Below are 21231 nucleotides of genomic sequence, written 5' to 3'. Positions count from 1 at the left end.
TCACCCAGGAAATTTCCGATTTGTCACATTTTATTGGTTCTCTTTCTTTTGCTGAACCCACCCATAGCACTTTTGTTTTCTCGTAATTCACCTTGAGCCCAGAGATTATGTGAAATCCGTCCAAGACTGCAACTGCACGAAGAAATGAGCCCTCAGAACCGTCGAGTATTAAGGTTGTATCGTCGGCATATTGGCTTAGTTTGTGTTCTACTTCATTCGTTTCAAACCCCTTTATGTCTTTATCCCTTCTTATAAAATTGGCTAGTATCTCAGCTGCTATTATGAACAAGTATGGGGACATCGGGCAGCCTTGCCTGACCCCTCTACCTAAGATGAAATGCTCTGAGACCCAACCGTTGTTTTGGATGGCGCTGGAGACATCTTTGTAGAAAAGCCTGAACCAGTTCACCAGCGAGGGCCCGAAACCGAAGTGTATGAGAGCTCGTTCTATAAAAGACCACTCGATCGAATCAAACGCCTTTTCGAAGTCTACAAACATCAGGAGACCGGGTTTATTCGTATTATCCGCAAAGTTTATTATTCCATCAATTAGTAAAATATTTTCGGCGATGGAGCGTCCTTTTAGGAAGCCGCTCTGGTCATTGTCAATAATTTTTGGAAGTACACGTTTAATTCGATTTCCAATCGCCTTAGCTGCAATTTTGTAGTCACAATTCAGAAGAGTGATTGGCCTCCAATTTTTTAGGAGAATGGGGTTTTTGTCTTTCTTCGGTAAAAGAGAAACTATACCTTGCCTCTGGGTGACGGATAATAGCCCCTTTTGGAAGGACCAGTTGATTGCATTCACAAAAAGAGTAGAGATGTCATTCCAAAAGAATTTATAAAACTCTGCTGGGAAACCGTCTGAGCCTGGGGATTTATTTGATTCCATTGTCTTAAGGGCACTCAAGCATTCATTGGCACTTGGAAGGCCTTCGCAGGAGTCTTTGCAGTCTTCATCAAGTCTCACACTATTATCTCTTGGGAAGAAATCCAAGTCCTCCTTGTTGTTTTGTATTGTTCTACTACTATATAAATCACTATAGAAATTCACGCATTCTTGAAGGATGTCGTGATCGGAGGTTAAAGTTGTGTTGTCAGCTTGGCGAAGTTGGCATAGAACCTTACGTTTAAAATGTCGCTTTTCTAAGTTAAAGAAGTAGCTTGAGTTTTTCTCGCCTTCGTTGTACCACCGAGTTTTAGACCGCAAGATGGATCCCTTAGTTTTATATTCATAGATTTTTTCTAGGCTTTCTTTTGCCTCACTCAATTGTTGACTAAGTTCTTCTTTCAGTTGAGGGGGAATGGGTTCTTCAACTTTTTTCTCCAAGTATGCCACCTTCGCATGCAGATCGTCCTCCTCCTTACGTCTGGAAATAGCTTTCTCCTTTCCATAAAAAAATGAAGCTTCTCTTACCTTAAGTTTAATCATCTCCCATAACAAAGCATCATCGACATTGTTGTCATCTTTGTAATCTTCACATGTCTGGGAGATAACTGTTTTAACCCGGTGTGTAAAATCTACATCTCCTAAAAAGGAGGTGTTCAGTTTCCATAAGCCGGGACCTCTGGGATTTTCAGTGACACCTAGGCTCAGGGTAATCATAGAATGGTCAGTTTTGTATCCAGGAGTAATGTCAGAATTCGTTACTTTGCCATATAGCCCGCAGCTGATCAGGAAAAAATCAAGACGGCAAGATATTTCGGGGTTGCGTCTTCTCCAGGTGTATCGCGTCGTGAGCGGATTTCGGTCCCGCCAGATATCGCCTACGTCGAGATTTATTTGAACTTTTCTTATTTCAGCCAAAGCCTTTTTATGATAGGTGTTAGCGTTGCCTCCTTGTTTGTCTAACTCTACATTTAACACCAAATTAAAGTCTCCGCCTATGACAATATTGTCGCAATCAAAATCACGCATTCGATTTGTAATATTTTGAAAGAAACTAGGGTCATCCTTGTTTGGAGCGTACAGATTAACTAACGTGAAACTCAGGTTGGCGGCTTTAATATCTAGGATAATGAAGCGGCCTCCTGGATCAATATATTCCTTGTTTAATATGAAATCGAAATTGTTTTTAAATAGAATAGCCACACCGGCTTTTCGACTACTGTCGCACCCGAAGAGTGCTTTATAGCCCCATTCGTTTTGCCACAGGTCTCGTTTTTCATTTGTGCAGTGCACTTCTTGCAAAAAGAAAACTTGGAAATTTTTCTCTCTTAGCCATTTGAAAGTTTCTCGACGTTTGGCTTCCCCTGATAAACCTCTAACGTTCAAAGAACATATATTTAAGAAGTGTGATGGTGAAAACAATTACCCTGCTTTAGAATCCACTCAATCAAAACATAGCAGCCATTAAATAGAGACACTAATAATACACCTATTATGAACAATATAAACAACTTGTACGAAAAAAACAGGAACAAATAATAAAGTGGACAATAGCCATTGATAATTAACACGTATACCTGAACCTTACGCAGGACTAACATAATTACTACAGTAATTAAAACAGAACTTAAGAGTAATGGGCGTGCGGAATGATCGTAACTTTAAGCGCAAAGCGGAAAGCAAGATTAATATGCTAATTCGAGACTCCGCAACAAAAATAAGAAAATAATCTAATGTTCAAAGGATACGAGACGAAATTAGCAAGTTTGTGAGGAATGATCCTGTAAAGGACTGTTCGTATAGTACCTACTTGTCTTGATGTTGAGCAACATTCGATCGCCATTTCTTAGGAATCTTGTCAAACGTGTATTTCTTTCCATTGATTAGTAGCCGGTCGCCAATGATCGCCGCCTTGGTGCCTTCGGTTTCCCTTGCTTTTTTAAGCGCTGGAATTAAAATATCCCTCCGAATCTCGCGTACGTTGTGGGGCAGGTCTTCCGCAATCTTTACCGCAGAGTCCCTGAGATTAAAGCGCTGTCGCCAGGTAAAATCCCTGTCTGCTCGGCATGTAAAGCGTGCAATAATTGGCCTTGGCTTGGAGTTTCCAGATCTTTTCCTTCCAAGGCGATGGGTGCCACAGAACATGAATGACTTCGCTTTCTTTTCCTCAAGTTTCAAATTCGCAACCAACGCGTGCGTGACTAACTTCGAGCGTCCTTCCATGTTAGTTCTGTTCCGTATCGCCAATAAGTCACTCTTACTTCTGCCTAGTCTATCAGAGGAAGAACAGAACTTTCTTGCAGTAATCAGTAGCACAGTGATGAGATAGATTGCAATAAAATGCAATCAAAAATGGAAATAGGAAATGCTATCCTCATGTTCTCTATAAAGGAGTAAATCACCTTAAGTTCTGTGTTTGAATGCTTATAGTGAATATCGCCTAGCCTTGTCACTGGCTGCAGTTTTTCTCGCAGTCTGTGTAACATAAATGATCAGTTTAAATTTATAAACATAATGATTCTAAAAATGATTGTCAATACAACTCGGAGCAACGGAGGTCTCCCTGCCGCAATAGTTTAGTGTTAACCGAAATGTTGGCGGTTTAAGCCCACCCGGGGAAGTTTTTGTTTGGGTTAACCAGCAGCATATTTTACTGACAGTTAGATTAAGCCGGCAACACACTTGGCGATTTTATTCGCCAGATGTGCCGGCCCAGTGGAGCGATTTCGATTTTCGCCGATCGCCGATATCTGGCATGAACTGATCGGCGATTAAATTTGGCGGCATTCGCTGGCGATCAAATTCGCCGCGATCGGCGAATAAAATCGCCTAGTGTGTCGCGGGCTTAAGCTTACATGTTTACGGCCCCAGGGTTGTCATCAAGACTACTAAGTATTTTATTCATTGCTGAACCGAAACGAAAGTGAGCTGAGAGTCTAACAAGTTAATTGATGTACGAAAGGACAAGACCAATACTGAAAGATACAAACTTTACTTAAGTGTTGAGCCTAATTTTACGTGGTACAATGAATGCATTAATCGTGTTAGTTTTCTTGTCTTCCCGTAAATATTTGCTCCTTTTCTTCTTCATTAAGTCGCTCTTGTTGTACCTTTACAAGTATTTTGAAATAACATTTTCGCATCCATCCTTTTGTTTTGCGTTGTTGAGTTAACTATGGGCGGCCTTTTTGCAGTTTTGTGGTTTTAGGGAAGGCACTGCCGATTACTGTACTTCTTGCTTATAAAGTTCGCCAAATTCGCTCTTTTCAGCCAACTTTGGAGTAGCTTTGTTATAAAAGAATTGGAACATGAAATCCCGCTTTTTATTTGTAGTGAAGACGCGAACTAAAGCTTTGAACATGAAATCCTGCTTTTTATTTGTTGTGAAGACGCGAACTAAAGCTTTGAACATGAAATCCCGCTTTTTATTTGTTATGAAGACGCGAACTAAAGCCTTTCAACATGAAATCCTGCTTACCTACAGGCTCGTGCTTATTTATCCCAAATTGCACTCGAAATCATGTGATTACCTATACATAATGGACAGTGTTAATGACTTTAATCCCCTTTAACAGCACAATAACTGAGTATCAGAATCATCAGCTTAAGGTGGCTCGTAGTGGTTTAGATATTCCCGTCTTTGGCATTCTATTGTAGCTATACCAATAATGTTGAGGTTTAACTTTCAGTACAACTTTCTTAAGGTTTTACCAGTGAGCAAGTTGAAGTCAAAGATACCTTATTTTTGATCGTTTGTGGCTAATAACTTAAACTAGACGGTGAAAGTTTTTGTTTTTCATATATTTTTGTCTAATGGACAAAGGTAGCAAACAATCTAACAATTTTTTAAAAAATTCTGTACGTGGAGTTCAGAGCCACCTTAAATTTATGAAAAAATAACGTAGCTCCGAAACCTACCTACAGAACTGTTTAAAAATTTGCAAAATTGTTCACTTTGCTGGTGAGATGAAAATATATCAAAAGCAAGAAATTTCACCTAGTAGATTTTAGTTATTTGCGTCAAAAGGACCAAAATAGGGCATTTTGACCTCATATGGCGTTGCCATGGTAACACATTTTGACGTCATAATAACCTTGATTTGTTCGTTGGTAAAATTAAAAACGGTTTGTAAAAGAATTTCCCAAACATTATTTATATAGCCATGATTGAACACCAAAAACGGGCATGTCTAATTTTGACTTAACTATTATGAGCCACCTTAAAAATGCTCTTCCGTTGTGCTTAGTTTTCACCAAGAGTCGCCAAGCACCCGGATGTAAAGCATCGCCCCATTTGACAATATCGGGGATCTGCTTTGCATCTTTTAAAATTTTCTTGGTAGATGCTTTCGCTGGCACAGGCGCGGGTGAACATCCAACCATTCTTGTAAACAATGCACTGAGGCTGATCCTTGTATTCACAAACTGGAACTGGATTCACAAAATTGTTTTCACAATCTTCTTGAGCGTTGGGCCCATACATTGCACAGGTTGGACATATGAAATCTGAAAAACGGATAAAAAATGAATAGAAAATATAAAGAAGAATACAAAGATCCCGGCGTCTAAAATATGTGGAGTATTGTGCATATGCCATTAGACTGGTTGTTTAATTTTATTCGCACGATGCCAATATATGGACAGAAGGTAATTGTTATTATTCACCAAATTGCCACGATGCGCAAATATGGTCAGAAAGTCCTTGGTATCCGTCATCCGTACGTAACAGATATCCTGCGATATTCGTACGTAGTTTGCCAATATTCGTTCGAAGTAAGTTTTTCTAGCTGTAAAATGCGTTCTCCTGACAATTTGTTGAATGATAAAACAATAATCCTGCTCAGTCGTGCGGGATATCGTTTGATTTTAGCAAACGCAGTGTACCGCTTCGTAGGTTAAGTATCAGGCGATATTCCGTGGATTCGTTAAATACATGCAGTCCAGTTAGCAGTTATTACAATTGTTTACACGCGTGCCACTTAACTCGCAATTCTTGTGTTGCACAATATTGCACATGTTTAATTAAATGACCTATACACTGCAAAACAGTTCCCTTTTTCGTCTCGTATTTCTCTCAAAATGTCGATGCGTGCGTGACGCACAAATTTATAGGCGACAAGCTGCGATAAGCGTCGTAAATTTACAGCTCGCCCATGATCCTTTTCCAAATTCCCGTCAAAATGCAGACTTTCTTGCAGTGTAAGATATTTAGCGAAATGATCTATAAATTAGGAAATAAAAGTCACATTCTATTTCGCATTCTTAAGTTAGTCCACTTTCTTAGCAGCTGTCTGAATCGAATTTCAGCGAGTTGTGTTGATGAAGAGAAAAGGTTACAAATCGTGAGAAACCATTCACCCAATAATTCCTGATATCATCTGCCTTCAAATGAACAGGAATACTAACCCCCGATAATGGCCGTTTACCCCTGCAAATACACAGGTAGCCCAACTCACTTCTGACACCATGTCTCTATTCAAAGTCATTTGCATAGTACTTTATTATGCACGCAGGTCATAAGTCCCGTGGAAATGGCTAATTATCCCCATGGCTCTCTCCTATTTGTGTAGCGGTGCTATATTAACCGTTCCTTCAACGTGCACCACAGTTCTAGGTCTTTCGACGGTAAAACACCACGACTACAGTTCAAATGTCGCGCCCCGCCCGCCCTCCATCCCTTAGCGATCTGTGTTCGGTGCTTCAACTTCCAGCGGAGCGTTGATTTTGTCTTCGGGAGTATTTTCCTTGTTTTTGTATCTTTCGCGTTTGCTGTTGACCGCTTTGTTTCCCTGGACGCCCGAAGAAAAAAATCTCCCGCTCCGCCGGTGACACTCTATGTCGCCTATGGCTTCACCGGAGTGTCGCTCTCCATATCTTAGCCATATAACAATGACAGCAGAAATAATATAGTACTATGCTTTCGCTAATGTGACGTCACGTACCTTTCGCTTGTGCCAAGCCCATGGTCAGAATTGACAAATGAAGAACAATCACAGTAAAACGCATGATGCTGAAAACCTACAAATAAAAGGTTGGATTATTTACATATTGTCACAACATGTTATCACAATTTGCTATAGTTCCAAGGTTTTTACCAAATGCAGCATGCATTATACACCAAATTGAAGAAACTTTGACCCTAGCTATAAAAAGCATAAGCCATGAAGCATAAAGCACTGGTAAGCTTAGTAATATTCCCAGTGGTGGTACTCGAAGTATACATGACGGGAGCTAGGTCCGACGGAGCTTCATATTGCAAACCCCAAAAAATACACAAGCCTAAAATTTTAGACCCAAAAAATACCTTGTATCAAAATTTCCAACCCAAAAAATATAAGACTAAATACATTGTAGTGCCTTCTTAATATTAACAGTTTTTCTGGAAAACACGTCGCTGAAAAAAAGTTCGAATGAATATTTTTCTGATCCGCTAGCTGATCGCAACGAAAACTCGAAACGAAAAGATCGCTCGGAGATAAGACCTAAAAAAATACGTGACAGATCACTTAACCCAAAAAAAATACCGAGCGCGTAAATTTTCAACCCAAAAAAATACGTCGGACCCCCCAGTATCGTCATGTATTCTTCGAGTACCCCCCTAGGGTAATATTCCACTTATAATCAAGATATTTTCTTTCTTTAAGAGCTTTTTGAGCATGATCTATGCAACTTGACTTATTATAGACGACGACGATTACAGACGACGATTACAGTGGAACCCCGATATAACGATATGCCAAGGGGCTGTAAAATTATATCGTTATATCGAGGAATCGTTATATCGGGGTTCCGTCCCATACATTTTACTATTGCCGGGACATAACATATTCATCGTTATATCAGGAATATCGTTATATCGAAGATCGTTATATCGGGGTTCCACTGTACTTTTTTTCTATTTCCCAGTAAACATTTGGGTCGCATCGTTTATGGTTTATGCTTTTCATGAGTCAACGTTTCTTTAATCGGCCGGTGTATACAGAAATTATAAAACGCGACGTTGTATAACAAAATTCACGACAGTGCATATCAGTCTTATTCCCCCTGGCCCCTAATGAAATCAAAGGCCCTTTGGGCTGTCTCGTGTCACTCTCTTTTCAATATGTGTAATTTGCGATTTCAATGTTAAACCACGAGGTATAGCCTCGTTTTGGTGCTAAGCTTGTTTTCGTTCTATAAATTCATAAAATGATTGTTCGCTTATAATTCTTTTTGATGTATTGATGTCTTGTTTCTTTTTTTTGTAAAGTTCTCAGGCTCAAAGGCTAGTTTTCTACCAGGTAGTTTTGTTTCGTCTTAAAGTCAACTTGACAGTTTCAATTCGCTAAGGGTGCAGAGGATTATAAAGAAGGGGCATTCCAAATTACCTTATTCTTACTAATTTTTGCGCGTACTTAATTTCGCGAAATTTCGAGAGCCGAATTTCGCGAGTATTAATTTTCGCGATTGCAAAAAAAAATTAAGGCAAAAGTGTATTAAATTTTGCGATTTTGTCAGTGTTTTATGGCTCAGTCGTCAAAGACTAAGAAACTACTAGACATATACAAAGATCTGGTTCAATGTAACTACAAGGAGTCTCGGCAAACGGAAACTTTGGTGACTGTACTAAAGAGGTTTTGGCCGATTTACAAATTGAAGAAAACAATAATCAGATGAAGGGTGCTAGTCGAAAACAAGACGGAAATGTATTTTCCAGGATAAATAGCTGCAGTTTCAAACATTTAAAATTTTTACTGTTTTGATATAATATGTTATTAATTTTCGCGTGCTTAAATTTCGCGCAACGTTTTTTTCGCGCGTATTAAATTTCGCGATTATTTTGAAATCGCGAAAATTAGTACTCGCGAAAATAAGTAAGAATAAGGTAGGAAGAATGTGGTATATATATATGCTGAAAAGTTAACAGATCAATGTAAGACATTGACTTTGATCAGTAGTAAAGAGTATTCTGGTCTCGAATTGTCACTATTCGTTATCGTCGCTATTCAGGACTATTCGTCACTATTCGCAACTCTTCGTTAGTATTTGAAACTATTTGTCATTATTTGGTACTATTCGACACTATCCAACTACTATTCGATACTATTTTAACAATAGAGTGTTTCTGTCGAGGAACTATCGGCTGATAGTTGCCCCGCGGAAATTTGATGTTCTTAAAACAAATATTAGCCCGAGAAGCGAAGCTTCGAGGGCAAATATGCTAGTTTTAAGAATATCAAATTTCCAAGGGGCAACTATCAGACCGATAGTTCCGAGACAGAAACACTCTATTGTCTTTATTGTTCACCACTAAATTTTCTTCCGCGCGCACATACAAAAACGAGCATCGTGAATTATTTTTACTTTTCAGGATAAAAAACTCAATTAAAAGCCGAAATTTAACAAACGAAACAAAATCAAACAAGAAACCCACCAAATGCAGTGAATTTGGTTGGGTTTTTTTGTCTGCAGGCACGTTTGTTTACAAAAAAAGGCACGGGTGCGCTCGGGAGGGCACTATCGATCCGGGCATTTTTTCACGGGAGGGCACTATGGGCTGATAGTGCCCTCCGGCGCGCAGACACTATCGCGTCACGTGTTCAATTTAAACCAATCAGAATCGGAGAAAATTTAGTGGTGAACTATAATGGCCATTATTCACGACTTATCACATACTATTCGCGACTATTCGGGAGTATTCGTACTATTCGCGACTATTCGCTATTCGGTTTTTCCAGACATCTATTTAGATCAAGCCGCCATTCAACACAGGAGAGGGGACTGCTCAGAAGCTTTTAAGCCCGAGAAGCGTGTACTCGACATCAGACTGAGGCTGTTTGGGGCAGGGGTTACACAACATTCACTAGGCGACTACATCTCCGTTCTTGAGCCCAAGAAGCATATCAGACGGAAACTGTTTGGTGAAGAACATTCAGAGACTGCTGACAGACAGACAGTTATCTTTCAGTGGGGGCTACACAACATCCAGTTGGGGACTACAACTCCGCTCCCGAGTCCAAGAAGGGTGCACTTGAAATAAGACGGAAACTGTTTGGTGAGCATCCATTGACCACTAACAACAACCATGAAGTGAGGGTTACACAACATTCACTAGGAGACTACACCTCTGCTCTCTACGTCACCTTACGCCGACCGTTTTGTGCTGTTTTCGATTTCTTTTGCGATTCATTTCCCGCTTTTAACGATCAAAGAACAATATTAGAAAATAGAGTACTGTCGAACCCCTATTAAGCGGCCACCCATTAAGCGGCCACCTCCTGTTTAGCGGCCAGTTACTAAAGTCCCGAAACTACTGTCAGTAAAATACTGTCAATAAAACCCCTCTTAAGCGGCCAACCCTATTAAGCGGCCGCGGCCACCTTTTTGCCGTCCCGTCCCGATGAGCGTTTTTCTATTGCTTTTGCCCCAATTTAGCGGCCAGTAAGAATGTAATTTACGATGTTTGGTTTTGTTTTCAACAAAAATGAAAGTGACGGCTGATAAAATTATTCAAACACAGGTTTATTGTCGTCTTCATGTGATTCCGTTATTCCTTTTCATGCTATATTGTATTGAAGAAACGTTACCTTTTTATAATGTCTTAATAAGCGGCCAACCCCTATTATATTAAGCGGCCAGTTGCCATTTCCCCGAGGATGGCCGCTTAATAGGGGTTCTACTGTATTTCATACATGTTTTTTGTGACGAAAACGCTGAAAATGGAAATGCCGGTATGTTTGTAACGAACGTTGTACACATACATTCCCAAGGTAAATACAAGGTAAACTCACGCGGGAATACGTTACCGAGGTGTTTGCGGTCTACCAAGGTCAATCTTTCATACTGTTTTCGGCGCGAAATGCGAAAGTGGATAATTCGAGGGTGCTTGCTAGCATCATCTCGCATTTATTATTCATACTGTTTCAACAGTCCTCTACTGCTTTGTTATGTCAGTGTTTCAGACACCGAAGAATTAGAAAGCGAAGACTCCGTTTATAAATCGAAATACATATAAGAAAATGCACTATAGATCTTCCTTGACTTACGCCAAATTTCCAAAAAAAAGCTTATACTTATAAATCAGCAAGCCATTTAGCTTTCCACATTTTAAGAAAGACCACGTTTTTGCTGCCTTGAACACGCAAAGGAGTGTAGCTAATTGTCGAGGGTCGAGAGTCGAGCGTAAAATGTCGAGAGTCGAGGGTAACATGTCGAGGGTCGAGGGTAACTTAAAAAAATATATATAAAAAAAAAATTAAAAAAATAAGAATATAGAAAGAACTAATGAAATGAAGACAGAACTTTCTTTCGCCAGTTTTTCTCTTTTTCAGTAAAGCGTTGCGTGACACGCCGGGCCAAATGACGTCCCGCTCCTTGTATTCTTGGCTTTTTAAGAGGTGACTACCGACAGCGCTCTCTGTACTGTCACGCAAACGTGGTATGGGTATAAAAGAATTGATTGATAAACTCTTATCAGTGGAGTGCCCGGGAACATGCACGCTAACTTTCATTTTTCGGTATTCACGCTTATTATTACCATTTAGGACTGTAGAACATTTTCAATTCTCACCAATCAAACAAACTAAATGTAAAACCAACGGAATGAATTTACGTTTGGTGGCAAACTAATGAACAGGAGATGGCATTTCTTTTACATATTATCTCCCGAAATTATCGGAAAGGTATGGCTATAATGAAAAATCTTCAATGATCTTCATTGCCTTGCTGTGTGTTCATTACATGCCCAAGATAATAAAATAACATTGGATACAGGCAAACAGTTGTCTCTGGTTTATTTGGTATTTTTGGAAGCTGTGCAATACTGGACCTCCAGCTCTAAAGCAGGGTGTAACCATAGTCATTTGAGCGTATGGGGGCAATTAACAGAGACAGGCCAAACACGACGCCCATTGGTCGAGATTTGTATTGTAGACTTTCAAAGTTTTGTTCTAACGAGTATATCCTTTAGCGACTTCCCTTTTCTGTACGAAAGGATGGGAGGGTCTCAGTACAGAGAGCGCTGTTGGTAGTCACCTCTTAAAAACCCAAGAATACAAGGAGCGGGACGTCATTTAGCCGTCTCACGCAACGCTTTACTGAAAAAAAAGAAAAGCTGGCGAAAGAAAATTCTTCAATTATTTTATTATCTTGGGCATGTAATCTGAACACACAGCAAGGCAATGAAGATCATTGAAGGTTTTCCATTATGGCCATACCTTTCCGATAATTTCGGGAGATAATATGTAAAAGAAATGTCATCTCCTGTTCATTAGTTTGTCACCAAACTTAAATTCATTCCATTGGTTTTACATTTAGTTTGTTTGATTGGTGAGAATTGAAAATGTTCAACAGTCCAAATGGTAATAATAAGCGTGAATATCGAAAAATGAAAGTTAGCGTGCATGTTTCCGGGCACTCCACTGATAAGAGTTTATCAATCATTTTTTTTTAGTTGACCTCCGGAAATCTAAACCTCGCGCCATCATATATTTAATTTCAAATTTCTCTGTTTATTTTATTTGCTTATCTTTGAGTTTCCCTCGCGATCGGTCATTTTATCTTGGGGTACTTGAAAAACCTACCTCTTTACCTCGGTAACTTCATGGATAGTATCCATGGTAACTTTTATGGGCAATTCTTTTGTTGTTTTTTTTATGTATCCAAGGAAAAACACCGCAGTAAATTTACCTTGGGAAATGTCGGTCACACACGATTTGTGAGTTTCCCGAAGTAAAGAGCCCTTTTACTACGGTAAAAGGACGATGCGTAATCGCATCTGTATAAGTTTGACACACTACACTAAGCTATTCTTTTCTTGAAACGCTACACTGCTACACAATGTTCATGGCAAAGCCACTGCCGGCTACTTTTCGAACAGAAATCAAGTTAGAACACAAAGCACATGAAAGCAAACTACTCTCTGGCAGTTAGAAAGGACTAATGCAAAGTATAAACGAAAGAGATAACTTATATTTGACGAGTTCTATTAGGTAGACAGAAATTCTTACATTCGATGTAAACCAGCCCGGCACAGTTATCAGATTTGATCCACGGCCAAACCCCTCCCCCCCTCCTGTTTCATGCCTTCTCATTTATTGGCGGCCATTTCAGCTTGTTTATAGTCGGCTCTCAGTGCGACTCATTGTACACTAAAAGAGTCTCACTTTCCCCCGCCTTACGTTTTCTTTCGCATTTATGTTCCGCGCGCGGTCATTGCCGGTCGGAGTTGTTCCCCTTCTTGTTCCTGTTGCTTTGGTCAGTACTGGTTACCCCGTGTGTTTTTGGCAATTTCTCCCGCTCATTTACTGCGCGATCGGTGGGGGTGGTCTCTCTCCCTTCGGCCTTCGTGATCTGTTGGGTATAGCGTGACAAGATGAGGTCTCGGTCCGCGCTCGTTCGGGCCGATTGTGGTTGGTGTGTGTCTCGGGCGGTGGTCGCTGCGGGGGTTGTTGGAGTGTGTTGCTGGCGGACTCTGTGACTGCGCGTCTCTCGCTTCTTCTCACTGTGTGCGGCTCCAGTGCGCGGGCGGTGAGTCTGTGGGGCGGGGGGTTGGCGGGCGCGGGTGTCGAAGAGTGTCTCGCGCGGGGGCGGGATGGGCTGGCGCCCGCTCACCTTCGCATCGCGGCCTCTCTCTCTCTTCGCTGTTCTCACTCGGGGCCCTCAGTGCGCTTGTGCCATCATTTCTCTCTCTGTCACTGATGGCGGTCAGTGGGTGGGCTGTCTCTTTGTGCCCTCGGTGGGCGTTCGACATTTTTTCTCGTGTTCCACATCGCAACTGACTCGGCAAACACTGCTCGGCGATCTCTTCTTCCCCACCTCCCACGACGCTCGCCATTTTTCACTTTTGAGTTCATCTTTCTCTCGGTTCGCGTGCGGTGGACACGATAGAGAACAAACGAGATTCCTCCGATCTACCGAGTGCGATGGCGCCATGTTGTGCGTCACGAGGTTATCAAATCTGATACTGTGCGGGACTGTAAACAACTGACAAGACACCGTTTGACCTTGTATCGTATATCAACTTTTGTTAAACAATCATTCAACACCGCATTTGTCAGCCTCTTTTATTTGTTAATTTTTTGAAAAATTTCCTTAAAAGTAGTAGCTTAGTAAAAATTACTTCAGATGCGAACAGGTCTAATTTCAACTTTTAAAAAACAGTTAAAAAGTAGCCTACTTTGTAGCCGTGGCAACGTATCGTGTTCAAAAGAACCGAAGTGCACTTCCAAAACAATTATTCGCCTCGGGCTCAGTTAATCACGGCGAATATAACTTCCGCGCTATCAAAACAATCTCAGGAAATCGAATGTTCTGCGTTATCAGAACACGCAAGACTTGTATGACACGCTCATTTCTTTTTGTAAAAAGAAAATTCACACAATCACAAATCACGCATTTTGTTCCGAAGCGATAACTTAAATCGACGGTTTGCAAGAGGAGCAAATTCAGATCAGCCAATGAACGGCGGCCAACATTGGCCATTTCCATTGAAAAGCGCCACATTTTATAATCCAGCTGAACTGCGAAGCCTGCCAGCAGGTCCAGAGCCTGCACAGGATCCAATTCGCTTGCAATCACTAATTCTACTGGCAAGAAGCACGCCATCGCTGCCATCGCCTCAGTCTTCAGTTGCAAGTGATGTTGAAGTACTTGCTACGGCAAACACAAAACGAAAAAACCTCGCGTTAAGTCTGCTGATAGGACTGAGAAAGAAACGTACGAACTTCTTGAAGCGTGGGCCCCCAAATTCAGTAAGCTGTGGGAAGTTTCACAAAGAGAAAAAAAATCAAAATCTGGAACGATATCTATTCTTTGTATAAAGAAAGGTGTCCAGAAAGCCAGAGAATGCTACAGCAGGTGAAGAATCTAGAGTACGAGTTCAAGCAGTTCAAGCAGCGATCTCGCTTGACTGGAGAAGATGGAATTCAGAAAATTAAAGAAGGCTTCCCTATTTCGACATCTTTGTTGAGGTGATGGGACACCGCGACATCATCGATCCCTCTAAAATGGCCGATTCCTATGGCCGATTATTAAAATGGTAATGAGTTCTACCTTTATACCTCAGAGCCGAGTGTAAACGAGGGTTCGCAAATCGAAAGTGTAAATGTTTCTCTCGATGAATCAGAACCGCCTGAGAAAAGAAAGGCAAAAAGTACGACTCCAGACTGGCAGAGTTCTTTTATTGAAATGTGGGAAAAAAGTATGGAACAGCACAACGCAAGATTTGAACGATCGGCTGAAATGTTCCGTGGTGCCCAGAGCAAATAAATGGAACAAAAAAATGCCACAGTTGACATTTTTAAGATTTAGCATCAAAATAATTGTCTTTATCTAATCGTTTATCTTCTGTTATTGAATCGTTGTTATCGTTGTCACCCCTTTTAATACATATGTTGTGCAAAACTCACGTAGCAATCATAGTCTATTTTAGGATGCTCGTTTTTTGCTCAACCTTTTTCAACGCAATTCTCCAGCGTACTTTCAACATGCCAAATGCTACAGATCGTAGCTCACCGAAGTTTAGGTTTAACTTTCTCTGCTCCTGAGTCAGGCGTCCTCTGTCCGGGTAGGGTTTCACTAGCCAGTTCGTTAGTGGATAGGCAATGTCGCCAGCTAAAAGGGGCCTTATTTCTGTTCCATTTATATTGCCTGTTGGACCACTAATAATTTGCTCGTTTGCTGTAAGTTCAGAAAAAAAAGGTCATATCTTCTGCCTGCATTGTGTGTCGTTTATTAACAGAAAAGGTCAACGCTTAATATCATCGTGGGAGTGCAGCGATCAGAAGACCCGAAGAGGACTGTGAACTAACTACAGCAATAAACGTAAAAAAGAAAAAAAAATTAAGAACAGTAAAGCGTGCCTGTATTTTTACATTATAAGCCTTTTACAATAAATACTCCTAATCCTAATCTACAGTTTGATAAACCAGCGCGTTAGTTGCGGCCTTTGTTAAGAAACATTATCTGTTCTTTGATACGAAATTCCGGCGGCCTCAGATCACAAAGCAAATGTTGACATGGCGGGAAAATTCCGCGGCCTCACAAAGCAAATGTTGACATGGCGGGAAAATTCGGCGGCCTCAGAAAGCAAACACGCATGGAATACACCTTTTCCCCTGTAGAATTATCTCGTGTCGTCATGACAACGTCATGCGACACGAGACAAAAAAGCAGCCTTCGCACCTCCCAAGCATTTTTTTCTCAACGTAGTATGTTTTTTTTATTCAAAATAAAACGAGCTATTGTTACTTTGTAAAAACATGGATTTGCACTCCACCACATCTAGCTCGCTCCAAGCCTCTCTGTCAGCATTGTGCCCAAGCGAACTTTCTAGAGAAAGAAAGAGCCTGGTGTAGTGTATCAAACCCTTAGCAATGGTAATGAGTTCCATAAACATGCAACGACGGGGCGGCCGATCGAATCTGAAATAACCATGTTTAGTATAATTTCAGAGGTGATTATAAGAATTGAAGCATTCTGATTGGTCGAGAAGCTCGGCTTATGAGGCTATAATCACCCCGCGCGAGGTGATTATAGCTTTGAAGGCTTGGTTACTTAGCCACGCCACCTTTGACATCCAGGGAAGTAAACATGGCCGCTTTTGCTGAATGAAAATTTCTTTGATTTGAAAGAAACCATTCCAAGTCCTGGATATTTTAAATATTGGGAATTTTTCAAATTAACTTCCAAGGCTTTTGGACCGAAAATATTTTCAAGAGATGGTTCTCAAGGCATTAGAAATGATCGTAAACACGGCGGTTTTGGCGATCGATGAGAAACTCAGTCAGATCGATTGAGCAAACATTATTAAGTTCTCTTCTCACCGGAGCTACTCATTTTTAGAGGATTCGCACATTCGCTTAGAAGTCATCCACAATCATACAAAGGTACCAGACATCTATCTTTCTCATTGTGTTTGTTTTGTTCCATTTTATTGCTTTAACTAAATAAATTCTGATTTCAATCGATGATTTAAACTAGTTTACACCGTATGCAAGCGAACACTTGTGTTTGCTGTTTTCTTGTTTGCTATCGTTATTTTTTAAGTTCTTGATGATCACCTCTAAAAATTATACTAAAACAATTATTCGCCTCAGGCTCAGTGATTATTGTTGAATAATCCCCTCGACTTCGTCTCGGGGATTATTCAACAATAATCACTTCGCCTTCGGCGAATAATTGTTAAATATTATTCGTGGAAAAAAATGAATTAATTTGACTTTTTCGCAAGATATCTCGCCATATATTGTTGAGGTTTGATTCCACCATCAATTTGCGAGACTATACGAACCACGTTCAGAGGCTATTTTCGTATTATTGTCAAACACACGTTCCCCTAGCTATAGCCTTTGTTACAAACTTAGTGCCTGGATGCTCGCCAGGGATTCAATACAAACTCGCCATGCAGGGCAGACCACAAAATCCACGGCTAGGTTGTGATTTGATGCGAAATAACGGACTACCACAGACTCTAAAAATACCCCCGGAAAGGTTCCCAAATGATCGTGAAAGATAAATCATTGTAGACTTTCTCCTACGTATCAGGACATCGACTCGTGAAAAATGTACACCTCTTTGTTATTATGGTGCACAAAATCTGTGGCAACTACATCACTTAGCTGTTAAAATTGTAAAAAGAAAACCTGCAAACGCTGATTAAAAACATTACTTACGGCTGCACAGAAAAGCTCAAGTTCTCGTTCACTTTAGTCAGTTTGAAGCTCTCTTTTTTTTCTATTCTTGTTGGGTCTCAGTGCGGAATGGGAGTGATAGGTCTTTTGTCTCCTTTAAGTGGTCCTATAATATTCCTTACTTTAATTTTCATTTCATTTATGCTTAAAAAAGACAGCTGAAAATTGTTTTTATGCCGTGTTTACTTGAAACGTCAGTTTTCTTTTTCACTAAGTGGCTTAAAAGATCTCGTTTAAAACAAAAATTCTGAACTTTAAAGTCGGTTCCCTAGATAACAATCGCCATTCTCGGTCATTAATTGATACTTGCATTTGTGAAGACAAACCAACGCCTTGAACACCAAATAATACTTGTAAAGACGCGAACCAACGCTTTGAACATGAAACCTTAACTGAAGATGCGAACCAAGTTGAACGATTTGAACACGAAACCTTGCTTAACTTTTTATTGATATTTGTGAAGACCCAAACCAACGCTTTGAACACCAAAGTTTAACTTTCTGTTGATACTTGTAAAGACGGGAACCAACGCTTTGAACATGAAACCTTAACTGAAGATGCGAACCAAGTTGAACGCTTTGAACACGAAACCTTGCTTACCTTTTTTACTAAAAGAACTAATTAATCCGAGTGACGGAGTAAAGGCACAGTGCGCTAAAGCGGTGCATAAAATTTTTTCATCCTTGACTAAATATTTTACAAGTAAAATATCCGCAGCCATTTAAATAAACACAAAAATATAAAAATATCACATATGAATTTTACTTTTTTAGATTATTTCTTCGAACATTTTTTTAACAATTAAAGCTTAAAAGGGCTAAAACGATAAAATTAAAAATGGTAACTGGTCGTCGATCTTCTCAGGATCGGTCAGGACATACCTTGCCTAATAAATCATCAGGCTAAAAACATCCATAGGTTTCCTCACTAACAGAATCCATGAAGAGGAAATTCTAGCATGAACAGTTTTCTTTGACTTTGTAGATGTACGATTTTGCTATAATTTTTTTTATTTCCGGTCGGCTTTGCAAGGGTAGAATATGTTTTGGAGCCTTGTAATTTGCAAAATGAACAGGAACGGTTTTAAAAATGGTAACTGGTCGTCGATCTTCTCAGGATCGGTCAGGACATACCTTGCCTAATAAATCATTAGGCTAAAAACATCCATAGGTTTCCTCACTAACAGAATCCATGAAGAGGAAATTCTAGCATGAACAGTTTTCTTTGACTTTGTAGATGTACGATTTTGCTATAATTTTTTTTATTTCCGGTCGGCTTTGCAAGGGTAGAATATGTTTTGGAGCCTTGTAATTTGCAAAATGAACAGGAACGGTTTTGAGTGAGAACTATCCTCATTAACTCGTTTGGCATTGCTTTAGAGCACGAAAACGCGAGCAACCATATTAACTAGCTCAGTGTTAATAATGCAAAACTTGCCACAAAGATGACTCACCACAGTGGGATTTTCTCGTATTATCTTATCTTCGTATTTTCTTCTTCTGTAATAAGCCTTCGTTACTGGTTAGCTCTTTGTGAAGAACTGAATGCAATCGGTGGCTTTCTGTGCTTTACGTGGCCCTCGATAGTATCGATCAAATATAAAATTGGCATCTGTCAAGAACGAAAATTGTGTTTAATTGCTGGTTTCAGCTATCTAGACTTACTGGCGCCAGTTGGGCCTGCAAACAGCGCATGCTTAGTTGCATTCACCTTCCCATAAATATAGAATTGTCGCCGAGTTAAAAAAAACTGCAAATTCTCGCTTATCATATAATCTTTAACAAAAGTATAAGCAGCCATAGAGAGTGTGATTACTAGCAGTTATTTTTGTATTTTGAAACTCAAATTTAAGGCAAAAACAAGGCGAAAATAACGCTCAAAAAATTTCATTTTTTTAAAATAAATTAACAAACACTACGAAGTAATGATGACGAAGCAGGGGTGCCAGTTGTTACCTACGAATATCATTAGTTAAGTTCAGAAGGCTTTTGTTGGCATCTTAAATTCAAGGATACATAACGTGACTGTTTAAAAGCACATAGTAAATGCAAAGGACAGTTAATGTCAACTAAACTGACTTTTAAGGAAAATACTTTCTCCTAAGCAGACGAAACGTTTATCTGAATTGTCTCACATGACATGGCGCTAATTGTTCACCATTACAGATCACGAAATGAAAGGCGATCAATATTGTTTTTCTAACGCAACCGGGTTTAGCGAGTAAAAAATTATTTGAAATGAAACCTACTATTTGGAAACTTGGAAACTGTTCACGATTGCAAATCACAATTTTTGGAGGGTGGCGATATTGGTTTTGAGTCGATGCATTATTTTGGTAAATTTCTGCTGAGCTGATTTTTTCCCATAGAAACATATTCCCAATTTACAAAATTTACAAGGTCTGTACTTGATCCAATGCTTTGTTTGCTTTTGGGTTCCAAGTAAGGATGACGAAGAAGGTTTGTTAATGGTTACATTAAAGATTATTGGTTAAGTTCAGGGAAAGATTTTGTTGACATTCGAGTTTCAAGGAAACATAACGTGACTGTTTAAAAGCACTTAGTAAATGAGAAGGACAGTTAATGACACCTAAAGTGACTTTTCAAGAAAATACTTTCTCGCAAACAGACGAAACAATTATCTTAATGGTCTCCGCATATGACATGGCGCTAACTGTTTACCATTACAGAACACAAAAAGAAAGGCGATAAATACTTTCTCTTAACCCTTAACATGCTGAAATTATTCCAAAAACGCGTTCTTTTAACTGTTAATCGATTTTCTTGGCTCCAAGGTCCAAAAGTTCTCTAAATTCGCTAAAAATGCACTTTCTGACAATGCAGGAAGATTTTGATGTAATTTCCATGTAAAAATGTACAATATTTTACTTTGGCGCATGCGCATAAGCCAAAATTTGGACTTTTTTTTTTTGCTGAACCGTTCCGATTTTTTTCCTTGCTCCTTTCCTTTTCGTTTTTCTCTGCTTTCTTATTCTCTCTATCTTTTACTCTGTGCACTTCTTCTACTGGCATGAAAAGTTTTGATCTGAATCAATGGAAAACCCTGGAAAGGAGATTATGATCAAGTACGGGTATTTTGGCCTGTTTTAGCACCAATTTTACGCCAAAAACTGATCGCGTTTTTTTCGATTAGCTCTGTCGGAATGCAGTCAATATTGAAGATGGACAGTCCTGTGGAAAGATCTATCCAAGCTCTATAAGATGCAAATCACAAAAATCTGCTGACGTGTAAATTGGTGACGTCATAAGTGGCAGAATGGCCTTCCTCCAAATCCCGGAATAATTCGGGCTTAGCATGTTAAGGGTTAAAGTGATCTGTCTTTTAAAAGATTGCAGAGACGGTAAGTTTTTTAAGTTAGTTGGGAGTCGATTCCACAGCATAGGCCCGATATATCTTAGCGAGTGTTTCCCATAGGTGACAGTATTAAATCTGAGAATGTGGAAATCTGCGCCTCTAAGGTTGTAAGTAGAACTTTTCAATGAAAAAAAAATTTTTGACGTTCGGGGGGCACAGATCATGTTTCACTTTGAACATCATACAGGCTATATCCTGTAGCCTTCTTTCATAAAGAGATTTTAAGTTAGCTTTCTTCAGTAGTTGCTCATATGTAGATTTGCTATCTCTGAAGACTGCACGCAAACCTCTCTCCTG

General features: G+C 39.8%; 2 protein-coding genes across 2 annotated transcripts in view; one reads left to right on the top strand and one right to left on the bottom strand.

The window, feature by feature from the left end:
• LOC144653176 (tolloid-like protein 2) overlaps positions 1-21231 on the top strand; it is a 53364-nt gene that overhangs the window by 11137 nt on the left and 20996 nt on the right. The window lies entirely within an intron of this gene.
• On the bottom strand, positions 4242-19077 carry LOC144653197 (uncharacterized). Its single transcript, XM_078513143.1, has 3 exons — positions 19013-19077; positions 6832-6907; positions 4242-5395 (listed from the first exon to the last, which is right to left on the bottom strand). The coding sequence occupies exons 2-3, from the start codon at positions 6893-6895 to the stop codon at positions 5133-5135; spliced, it is 327 nt and encodes a 108-aa protein (XP_078369269.1). The 5' UTR covers positions 6896-6907; positions 19013-19077; the 3' UTR covers positions 4242-5132.

The sequence above is a fragment of the Oculina patagonica genome, chromosome 5 (genome assembly GCF_052425735.1).
Source record: "Oculina patagonica isolate OP01 chromosome 5, crgOcupat, whole genome shotgun sequence".
Taxonomy (NCBI): Eukaryota; Metazoa; Cnidaria; class Anthozoa; order Scleractinia; family Oculinidae; genus Oculina; species Oculina patagonica.
Note: the sequence above shows the minus strand (reverse complement) of the source record. Positions and strands in the feature narration are given on the sequence as shown.

Coding starts and splice junctions, on each gene's coding strand:
- LOC144653197 (XM_078513143.1), bottom strand. CDS start 6,895: ATGCGTTTTACTGTGATTGTTCTTCATTTGTCAATTCTGACCATGGGC. Junction 5,396..6,831: donor GGGCTTGGCACAAGCGAAAG/GTACGTGACGTC, acceptor TCCGTTTTTCAG/ATTTCATATGTCCAACCTGT.